At 38.6% G+C, this 11,906-nt stretch overlaps 1 protein-coding gene across 1 annotated transcript; it reads right to left on the bottom strand.

Annotated features, from left to right (window-relative positions):
- Positions 1-2,103: 2,103 nt before the first annotated feature.
- Positions 2,104-8,454, bottom strand: LOC126349369 (NADH dehydrogenase [ubiquinone] 1 alpha subcomplex subunit 6). The gene is made up of 3 exons (XM_050002423.1): positions 7,990-8,454; positions 7,706-7,821; positions 2,104-2,297 (listed from the first exon to the last, which is right to left on the bottom strand). The coding sequence occupies exons 1-3, from the start codon at positions 8,117-8,119 to the stop codon at positions 2,169-2,171; spliced, it is 375 nt and encodes a 124-aa protein (XP_049858380.1). The 5' UTR covers positions 8,120-8,454; the 3' UTR covers positions 2,104-2,168.
- Positions 8,455-11,906: the final 3,452 nt, after the last annotated feature.

Below are 11,906 nucleotides of genomic sequence, written 5' to 3'. Positions count from 1 at the left end.
AATCACAACCTTTCTGAACAGCAACAGCTTCTGTGCTGGGTTGTCTATTGAGAAAGCAATGTACGATTCCATAAATTCAGTCCTGAAAGAGTTAAACAAGAAAAATTTTGATACCTGGCCAATCCCTGTGTAGGACAGTAATTTTGACTCAGCTGCAGGACACAATGTGAACACCTGCCAACTATAGGAAGATTACTTCCTGTTTGATGCCTCCGAATATAACAATCATAACACAGAAGAAAACATACCATATTAACCCACACAGTACCAATGGGGGTAAGGTATTTTATGCCCACCTCTTGAGAAAATATTGTAATCTACTCAGTTACCTTATATTTTAAAATTTTGAAAAACGTTTTAATGAATTATACCATATTCCATAAATATTTTAAATTTTTTATTAAAATGAACCCAAAAATTTAAGTATAAATGGTAGAACTACTTTCCACACTGAATGTCATTCACTACTCTTATGTTCAGGATCTTTTTTCCATATCTGCACTTCTTTGATAAGTACATTAATGTACTTCCATTTGGTTTTTATCTTTTTTAGTGTGGACTTCGAATAACATCACCTCAGTAATGCGCATTATGTAAAATGATTTCGATTGCTAGGGTTAATGCTCTGGGGTTCCCAAACTTTTCCTCCGCTGGAACATTTTTGAGCAGGTACTTTGGTGGAACACCTTGTTTATTTTGAAGGTTAATAAAATTTTTAAAATTACAAAAACTTGTTTTATTCAATGTGTACTTCAGTTTGTATCAACTAATAACACAGAAACTAAAAATTTTAACAAAATAGCTACTATAATCAAAATGGGAAAAAATCCACATTATTAATTTTCTTCAACAATTTTTTTTTTTTTAAATTGTTGTTGGTATGATTTCTGGTGAATGGCTTAGTAGTCTATTTTATGCACAATATTTTAATGATTGTGTCCATCACCTTTTTAATTGTTGTGAGACTATGTGTACTCACTGCCTGATTTCCAACCAGATTTTAATACGGTCAGTGTCATGCTGCTATTTCTAGCAAAGTCCGAAATCTGGCACGCTTGTCTTTGATGCTCATTTGTCGTTCAGAACCCACACTTGTTCTGTGAAATGCACTTTCCCCTCAGTGTTTTCCAGCTCTGGTGGATGGAGTGACTGTCAATATATTAATGAAATAAGTGCTACACTCCAAGCCTAGTTTAAACTGAAACCTCCAGCCAGGTTTATTAGATTTCCAACATATTTATTTTTATACTCTAATTATGCTGCCCCATTCTGTGTGAACATGGCATGTCCTGCGTGGAGCAGATTCTTAAAGTAGTCAAGGTGAATTGTGAAGAATATCAGTGACACTAGACTAAGATAAACAAGCAAATCAGTTGGTGCCAAATTCTGTATCTAATATAACCATGAAATGAAATATGGCGAGACCAATTTCGTGGTGCAGACATGGAAATTCTGGTGCAGTGGAATCATGAGGTCTATTGAACTAAAGCTGTCGGCAAACGTAATAAACAAGGCTTGGAGACCTGCACTTAATTTATGATCTCATCGTCCACATAATAAAGTGCTTGCATAAAAGGATGAAGTGGGCACCAGGTGTCAAACTCTGCTACAAATAGTGTCGCGGCACCAAGAGCACCTCATAGTCAGTGGAGGGCAGGCAGTGATTATGCATACAAAAGCAGCTTGCAGCAGTTTAAAGAAGATAATTGGATCAGTCGGTGAAATATTTGTATAAAATGGAATTGACAATTGAGTTGGACACCCTAAAGCATACTGTGAATCACACAAAGAAAACTTGAGGGATCTTTTGCACGTTCCTGTACCAACTTAGTAATAAAACAGAAAAGTAAGTAGAACCAAAAGCAGTAACAAGTACTGCTCAATGGGCAGCAATACACTCGAGTAAAAACTAATAGCGAGAGGTACACATTCACAAGAATAAATAATATAGTGACAGTTACCATGTAAAGGATCCAAATTGCAAAGTGAGACACTAATTGAAAGAAAATAATTCATACTGCATATCACAAACATTAAAAGAGATCCACACTCAGTATTTTATTTGCATATATCTTTGGAATCTTTCCATCAATGAAAGACAAATGACTTGTGTAAAATTTAATTTATATATACACATCTACAAATATTTTTACAAAACTACAAACATTTCACTGGTGGCCAGCAAAGAATTTTGAAAGAAAATCTGTTGGTTTTGGTTCATGTGTTTCTTTAAAGTAAGCCATCACATGGCCTTTCTGCTTCCAAATCTGTACAGTTTCTTTCAGTTCCATTTGTCCCTGAAAAATTAATCAGAGTAAATGTATTTTACAAAATGGCTTATGATAGTTCCATATAACATTACAGTATATTAATAATTTTTACTTTGGGATGGTCTAGCCACAACTAAATGAAAATATTTTTGTGCCATACCCATTTCCCTTCTCTTCTTTCCAAGGCATCTTCAGTGACATATTTTTATGGATATTGACCTGCATGTTGTGTTTTTATTCCTTTGTTACTGCTATCTTTATTTCCTACCCCCACCAGCACTAGGAACTGAGCACTACAGTTCCATTTCCAGTGCTGTGAAGTATGGGAACAAAATTTCAAATGGCAGTTGTAAGAGGAAGAATGGTAACAAAAACAACATGTAGATGAAAATCCATGAAATCTGCCACTGAAGATGCCTCGCACATAGAGTTGTGAAACTACTGTAGCTGTAGATTATCGTAACTGTAAACCATGGTAGTTTTCCTGCCACCACCTACTGCAACCTGTCTGCAAACAGGAACTGCATCTGATGTAAACAGCAATCCGAGTGAAATGGCTGGTGAAGTAAGGTTACGAGGCAGAGAAGGCAAGGGATCATGGTAGGGGTTGGGGACAGCTGTAGTGCTGCCAATGAGAGCAACCAGGAGTGTGGGGAGAACAGGATAGGGCTGTTAGGTGCAGACACTGAACACTGTGTTGGATGCTGCAGGTGCAGATGGAGGGGTTGGGGGCAAAAAGAGGAAAGGGGAGTTCAGTTCAGAAAAGTGGGTGTTGGTAGGAAGGGTCCAGGTGGTGTAGCCTAGCCATTCATGGTCACCACATCCACAGTGAGCACAATTCAAATATGTCAAGGGTCTCAATGAGGCCTTCACAGACCAAAATTACCTTCCCTAACTTGTCCAGAAACAGATACCTGTGCTTTGTCCCTGCAGTCTGCTACAATCTCCCCATACCTGCCATCCAGCTACAGAAAAATATATCTAAACTCAGTAGCACCCAGTGCTGGAGCAGCTGACCACATTTTTTGCCACACCCTGATGTGAGGAATGTTCTACCCACTATCTTCCCCACCCCTTTCCACAGTGGTAATACGATGCTCACTGACTGTATAATATCCTCGTCCATCCCTACTCCTAACCTTTTGCCTTGTATCCCAGCAGCACTCCTATATGCAAGACCTGTCCTACCACCACCCCTACCACCACCACCACCACCACCACCACCACCACCACCACCATTCCAATCCTGTCACAGGCATTTCCTACCTCATTAAACACCACAGTACTTGTGAAAGCAGCCAATCGATCTAAGCCACAACCACTGCACTGCTTTCTACATGTGCACGACAACTAACAAGCTCTCTGTCCACAGGAAAGGCCACTGCCAAACGGTGGCCAAGAGACAGTTGGACCACACTGTAGCTGGACACACTGCCCAACATTAAGTGTTTCACTTCAGTGACTGCTTTACAACCTGCACCACCTGGATCCTTTCTATCAACACCAGCTTTTTATCAAATGTGCAGGTGGTAACTCTCTGTATAACAAATCTTTCATCCCTGTAACACCCTGGTCTCAATCTTCACTCAGTCCTCCAGCTACCTATCCCCTTTACCTGCTCCCACTCCAGCACTAGACATGCCTCCATTCTGCCAATGCACCCAAGAGCAAGAGTCTTCTTCCACATCTCTTTTCCTAACCCTTTCCTGCCGTCCTCTCCCCCCCCCCCCCCCCCCCGAACATCAGCACCCAGACTCTGCAACTAGCAGCCATATCCTGTGCCCAACATGTACCTGCAAACTCTCAGGCGGCACACCTACACCCCCCCCCCCCCCCCCCACCACCATTACCAAGATACCGTTCCCTATCCTATGCTGCTTCCTTATTCCCATAATGATGTACTTTTTATGTCAGGCACAGTTCCAGTCCACAGTCAGGCCACATTGGGTGCACGGAGTCACCATGCATGTGCATTTTTTTTCTGAAGAAGGCCTTTTGACCCAGAAGCTTAAATGTGTAGTAATTTTACTGTGCCTGTCTGCAACTTAATGCCTCTTCTATGTAGGGAGTAATCTATCCTTTTCATGAAGCTGTTATTACATCCTGGATTTAACACTGATTTTTTCCAGAAAATGTAATGCTTATTACACAGCAACTTAGAATTGAAGGTAAGAAAATGACTGATTAAATGCTTCGTGTTTTTCAGTACGGCCGAGAAAGCTAGACATTGAAGATGAGAAGAGGGATGAAACTGTAGCATTCAAGATGTGGATTTGGAGGAGAATGAAGAAAAGAAAATGGGCCGATAAAATGAACAGCATAGTGCTGACAAGGGTAAATGAACAAGAAAGTCTCCTAAATTTAGTTAAGAAAGTGAAAGCAGATTGCATGTGACACATACTGCAAGAAACACCATTTCCAACAGCTTCAGGAGGTACAATGAAATGATGGAAGAAAACTGGAAGGACAAGAATAAAAATGCTATATGGAATGAAAAAGGGAAGATACCAGACTACAAAGCAGTTAACCTGAATGAAACAGCATCAGAGTGAGACATTAATGGTGTCAGGAACCTATCAATAGGCAGAACACCTGATAATTATACAGTGCTAAATATACTGTTTATTGCATTTCAATAAATCATGGCTGTTGACATACATTTCAGTGAGGTGAGAAGTGGCATTCATAATGGATTTCACAAGTTCATGTTCAGGTCTTTCATCATTCCTCTTAATGTACAAGCATAATAAATTTATAGAATTAGTCCACTACAGACAAATGGACAATGGTCTTCCAAGTGGTAATGGTGTTGGCTCCTCTACTGCAAGTCCTAAATCCATTCACTTTCCATTGAGTTATGGGACAGCTATTAAGGTTTTCTCCATTTTTCTTTGTCTTGGTGGTCTGCACCTGCTAGGAAAAATAGCAGATTGTCTTTTCAGCTCCTTTGTGGAGAGCTGAGACCAAGCCACCGTAATACTTGAAAAATCCATTACTATGCTGTGCTTCTGTTTGCTTTGTTGGTTTTCATTTCTTTTCTCTTACTGGGAGAAAATAGGCACATAGAGGAGGGGGTCTCAAATTACGAATTCCTTGCAAGTAAATTTTATTTGATCACAAAATTTAACTCCTCAACAATTCTTCCCATTGAAGTTGCAATGGAACTTATCACAATTGCCAGGATTTGCACTGAAGCCACTGCCACCTCCTCCTGGTTGGTTTTTTTTGTTTGTTTGGAGATCTGTAAAAGCTCAAGCCTGAAATGGCTTAAAAGCTTTAGTAACCAATGCTTGACTGTTTATCATTCCATTCACATCATCAGTTAAGTATTTGCTATAAATATCTACATAGCAAATAATTGTGTATTATGCAAATGACAGCACCACTTGGTGAATAATTATTACTGCATCTTTGGCTACATTTGAAAAATAACCACTAAAAACATACAATTATGGGCCAGTAAAGAAGTGTGTCTGCACATGCTTCAAAAAAATGTATTCAATTAGTTTGAGTATAGTACTAAGATTGGTTTTTATATGAACCTTTAGCAAAACATGTACGATGAACATGATGGTTAGCTATTTAACATCTACTGCTGGATAAAGGTATCCTCCAGGAAGAAAGCTTCCTGGAAACTCTATGCAGTTCAGTCTGCAGCTGTATGCACCCATATTGCTCCTGTACCTTTTCTATCATTTAACCACTTTCAATGGGTTATGACTTTTTGTATCTCTTGGAACCCAACTTAGTCCAGTATCCATTCATTTTTTCTGGCTACATGTCACATTTCTATTTCATTTTCAGGGTAGTCACAATTTCATTGTTCATTCCAGCGTACTTCCTGGCCAATTTGTTTGTGTCTGGCATATACATCCACCATTGTTCATGCAGTCCCTTCAGCACCTCTAAATACTATGCTTGTCAGTTCTATGACTTTGCTAAATCTCAACTTTCTCCTCACTGTGTCAGTTTCATTATTTTAGTCTTAGTGTATTGATTTTTGACCTCTCTTTCAACTGGCTCTATCAAGATGAACCATTAACTGCAATTTCTTTACTTGAAGTGTATTCATGTATTCCTTCTTACTTTTCTCTGTTTAAGCATTTGAAGACTACCTCAAAGGCTGCTATGAATAGGTGATGCCACTATACTGTTTTAGTATGTGTTCTTCAGCTGACTAAATGAAAAATCTCTGCATTTAATGCTCTATTAAACATGCCATCTGAGACGGAGCACATGCTCAGGATGTGGACAGAAATTTAAATGACTAATTTAAAAAAGACCCGAGGCTTGCCCCGTAAGAAAAAAATATGGGCTAGGCACAAATTAAGTATTATTAAGACAGGGAAACAAGTGAATTTGGGATCAGACTACAGTGGAAAATGTAATTATGGCAGCAATGAAAATAAAATTGTGGTTCGCAACGTATATGACATGGATAACACAAGGGTGAGGAAGTACTCTGCTGGACTCTTACGGCATAAGAATGACGACCACAACCTAACAGAAGATGAGCAAATGGGTTTAACTGAAGAATACGTAGCGGAACCTAAAGCCAACCATGAATGAAAGAATTAACAATCAATATTTAAAGGGTCACATGGTTTTTACAAAATAGACCCAAAAAATCTTGTGAATGTCACAATTACCTACTTTTTTCCTTCTTGATGAAAACAGTTTTCTTCAACAAATGACAAAAATACAGAGGTATGGTAACATAAAATGGCCAAGACAGAAATGTTATGAACTTCACAGCAATCTGATTCTAATAATGTCATAGGTATTTCTAACACAAAACCCCTCCAGAGAAACTTCAATGGCACAAAAATCATGTCATCACAATAGAAATAGTTCCTATTACTCAGAGCACAAAACTTAGCAATTACACATGTCCTTTTTTGTTGCTGGAGGGGGTGGAGGGCTGGTGTTAAGAGTATGTGGTGGCCTTGACAGAAACTACTTTGTTTCACTTAAATTTATTTGACAAGGTTTTCGGAGAAATACTTCTGATCAAAACTAGACAGCTGAGCAAACAGTATACTACTCCATAATTGCTCTTTGTATTCACACGGCTTATGAGGGCGCCCTAGCTCTCTGAATTTCTCTAAGGTAAATAATGCAATGAAATACAACAATAGTAATGTGAATTGAGCACATTACTGGCATTCTTGTTGTAGGTAACTGATTTGACAGGCATTAAATCTTCAAAAAATGCAATGAACTGATCACCTTCCAAGCTAAAAGCAAATGATCATTATGAGAGTTTGACATTGACTGTAAAGTACCAAACAACTCTGTGAAGTGAGTAGGTTCTCCCAAAACAGAGTTGCTGACTTAACATCAATTAATCTACCAGTGTAATCAATACCTTTTTTAGCTCTTGTGATACTGTGTTATACTAGCACTATGAGATAATACATAGCCTACGTCAGTACCTTAATGACGAGCATGTCTATCACACGGATGTCGGTAACATGTCTATTTTTCTCAAATTCCTCTCTTAATTTAGCCCTGCACTGCGCAACAGACTTCGGAATATCGTAGTCCATAACTGGAAGGATAAATACATACGTGAATGCGTGCACAAACTATATAATAAACAGTGGCACAACACGGAAATACCAATTTATGAAGGCATATCTCATCATCTCAAAATTAATTGAAATATGTTGCAGTCCATTAAATGACAAGCTAATGAACTTATGGTTCCGCAACTCACCGACGTAAGGTATTTGTCTGTACCATGCTTTATATAAATTCAACACTCTTTTCCGTGCTTCTGTTCTGTCAACAGACAATATTGGCCTAACTTGCCTAGCAGCAGACTTCACCGCCTCCCGGGCCGCCATACTGTGACTAGCTGACTGCCTATTCAAGGGTATTAACTATTAACAAACACGAAACAAAATTTACATCGAAATTCGAGAGTATCGATATAAGGAGTGTTTAAAGTTGAATGGAACTAAACAATAAACTCTTTCGAACTTTTAGGCGGCAAAAATATTCGTTCATAGAATATTTGTTTGGCTGTTCTCGCCACGAGTATAATTCTCATTCAACAACAGCATTGCCCACAGTTCCAAATTAATCACTTTTAATGAAAGGCACTCAAACAGATTTATGCTCTCTCATGGGTGTACCTACTGCATCATACTGGTAGTTTATATTTAGTCTAAAAGACGGATAGCCACTTCTCTCAGGGCCGGCTGTACAATCGCTGATAGCAGGCGTTTTAAGCTCGTTCTCGAAAAAGCGCGAGAAACACATTATACGAACCCGGAATAACACCTAACCGGAGAATAAAGTCGGAATAACTTACCCGACGATTTCTGGCCGGTTAGCGAACTTAAACGGGGACTAAATTTTCAAGATGGCAGGAATAGTGACAGATGCAGACATCGATTGACTGATTTTGGGTGAACTGTTCATGAGAATGAGGACGAGAAAGAAGAAGTAAATGAAGCAAATTCCGAATTTATGTCGACATTTCGCTTACATTGAATACCGTATTTCATATTTTCAATCTTGTATCTGAGAAACTGGAGCATATGACAGGTGAGACTGTTTGCCTGTTTTCTTAAGTAATACAGTTTATTTGCAATAATAGACCTATGCATTTGATTTCAGTACTTCCGTGTTATATGACATTAGAATGACGATTCCTGCTAAAAATATCTTATTTATCTGACGTGTGTTACAAATGCTGTAATAGTGGAAAGGACTGTGTCGTAGTGTTTAGCAGAGCCATATCAGACTGAACCAAAGTGATAAACACGCTAGTTGTGTGTACTGTTTGTGTTAACAGGTTTTTGTTTTAGATAAAGCATCGATTTTCCATATTGCAAAACGTTTTGATAAACCAGTAGTGTCCCAGTTTCACTCAGCCACATTAGGTCAAAAGCAGAAAATATTGTTTTTATTGGGAACGCCACTGTTTGTAAGCCCAACAGCAGTGTCAGAACAGCTTTCCACTTTTGTGAAAATATCAGGATCACAGGCCCATTAACGCTTCAGAGCAACACAATTGTCTTCCACCTATCATGATTCACTGGAAAAAAGCACAGTAAGATGAATATAGAATTACCTCTCTCTCTCTCTCTCTCTCTCTCTCTCTCTGTCTCTCTCTCTCTCTCTCTCTGTTTCTAAAGGTGATGCTTCTCCAGGTATATAATATAGCTGTGTTTCTCAGTTATTATTATTATCCCCAGAAGCCTACCAGTATTTATCGCAAATTATAATATATTATCAGTGCAAAAAAGGAGTCTAATTATTGAATCTGCATAGTTGTACAATGTGGAAGGAGTGCCTGGAATGGTGTGTTTTTACATTTCCTTGAATATCAAATTATTTTCAGTGTCCTTTTGTTCAAACTGTAGCTAGTTGAAGATAACTTAAACTGAAATATCTTATATGGGGATTAAAGAAGTGTCCGATTCCACGCGTCTTTTTTTACCCATGACGTCATCAATATGGCCGAAATGGCTATTCTAAGTGTGTCCAATATGAGACCTATGATGTCACTACATACAAACGGCAACAAACACGAAAATACGTTTAAATAAGACAATAACATCTCCCTCCAAAAATACAATCAAATTAACGGGACAACCATGGGAAAATTGGATGTTTTAGTGAGGGGACAAGCTAACTATAGCAGCAAAAAAAAAAAAAAGCCGCACCACGATACCAAAACACACAAAATTACGAAAAAAAAATCTGCAGGAATCGGACACTTCCTTTGATCTATATAGCTCAACTGCAGCCGACGATACCATAACATCTATACCCCCCCCAAAAACTACGAATATTGGAATCAGACATTTCCCTTGACCACAGCTGACGATACCAAAACATCAGTTCCTGCATATAAAACTATGGAAATTGGAATAGGTCATCTCCCTTTACCTGTATAGGTCAACCATAACTACTGATACTAAAAACCCAACACCTACAACTATGAAAAACAAAACCAAAACTACAACACCTCAAAAATTGAAAAGTCTAAGATCATTATGTAAATTAAAAAAAAACATTCAAAACACAATAAATACACAAAACATTACAACTCGAAAAACATAGACCCAAAAAACCATTACTTACCAGCAACAAATTTCGGAGCTCCAAACACACACACACACACACACACACACACACACACACACACACACACACACATTCACTCAGAGGGCGCCATCAAGCACAACAATACAACATCTACAAACACAACCAACTCATAAACTCCACGTCATAATGACGTCACACACCACTACACCCTTATGTCATGAGTCAAAGCACACTGGTGGAATCATACTCTTCCGTTGACCCCTTATCTTGTACTTGTGTGAAGTGCCATTGCTCTGAAATTAATGGCGTATTATAATGGTTTACTGTAACAAAAAGTCTGATAGTGCACTAATGCCCTGAGCTTACTCAGCCATATCCATATCAGAAAATATTGTTAACTCTTATCTCCCACTGGGAAACAACCTTCCATCATTTAGTGAGTGCTTCAGAGCAACAAAATAAATCGTCCACCACCTAACATTACTCCCATCTTTTTCTTTTTTGGGTGTCTCATCCCACAGTTGTGCAGGGTCAGCATGGTTAGGATGGAGTTAGCAAGGTTAATTTTAAGGTATGACCAGATTCCCTTCCTGCCGCCACCTCATACCCCTCTCGACTGGAATTAGTATACCCCAGTTGTCTGCATCTAGTGTAATCCACGAAATAGTGCGAATGTGGTCAGATGTATGCGAGTCGTGTAACTGAGGCGGAACATGGAGACCAGCCATTATTCACACTGTGGGATGTGGAAAACTGCCTAAATAACACATACAGGCCGGCTGGCACACCGGCCGATGTCCGTAATCTGCTGGGCAGATTCGATCCGGGGCCAGCGCGCCTACCTGAGTCCAGGAAGCAGCGCATTAGCGCTCTCTGCTAAGTTGGCGGGTAGCTAGTGTTATTCCCTCAAACATATAAATTATTTGTGTAAATTATTTGTGCTTATTCAAGCTAAGTTTATCACAGCGAAATTAACAGGAAAATCTGTTTTTTTTTTTTTTATAGAAAGCTCTAGCAGATAGCTGTTGTGTCTCTCTGTTATTAGTGTTATCCACATAACCGCACCCATATTTATCATAAAGTAATTGTTATCATTGTGTTACAAGAACACAGGTACTTATCATTCAGCTAATAGGAATATTTAGTTACTGATTCTACTAATCACAGCAGTGGCTAGCAAGTTAAGTTTTTAAATTTCGACTGACTTGTCTCATGTCATTTTTTTTTCTTTCAGAAATGATTCTGTGCCACCAATGAACGATCTACTACAGATGCACAAATATCTTGCTTCTGGTGATTTCGTTCTCTCCATCGGAGATTTCATTGGTATTGGCAAGGAGACAGTCAGCAGGATTATTAAAAGCATGTACATGACATTGGTCAACATTCACAAGAGACAGTTTTGTTAAGTATCTCAGTTCACTAATTAATTAAATGCAAATAAAATAAACAAATGTGTATAGATTAATATAATTTTATTTTGAAATCATTCGTTTCAATTTTTTTCTGATACTAATTTTGAGATTTATGCTCTTTTTTAACCAGTGCCGTTCTTTCTCCCTTCTCTGGTTC

Source organism: Schistocerca gregaria, chromosome 1 (genome assembly GCF_023897955.1).
Source record: "Schistocerca gregaria isolate iqSchGreg1 chromosome 1, iqSchGreg1.2, whole genome shotgun sequence".
Classification (NCBI taxonomy): domain Eukaryota; kingdom Metazoa; phylum Arthropoda; class Insecta; order Orthoptera; family Acrididae; genus Schistocerca; species Schistocerca gregaria.
The sequence above is the reverse complement of the archived record's forward strand: the minus strand, read 5'-3'. Positions and strand labels throughout refer to the sequence as shown.

What these genes read in the sequence shown, in the direction of transcription:
- LOC126349369 (XM_050002423.1), bottom strand. Translation starts at nt 8,119, where the DNA reads ATGGCGGCCCGGGAGGCGGTGAAGTCTGCTGCTAGGCAAGTTAGGCCA. An exon ending in CAGACAAATACCTTACGTCG is followed by an intron (nt 7,822 to 7,989) that starts GTGAGTTGCGGA and finishes TTATCCTTCCAG; the next exon opens with TTATGGACTACGATATTCCG. An exon ending in TAGACATGCTCGTCATTAAG is followed by an intron (nt 2,298 to 7,705) that starts GTACTGACGTAG and finishes TTAATTTTTCAG; the next exon opens with GGACAAATGGAACTGAAAGA.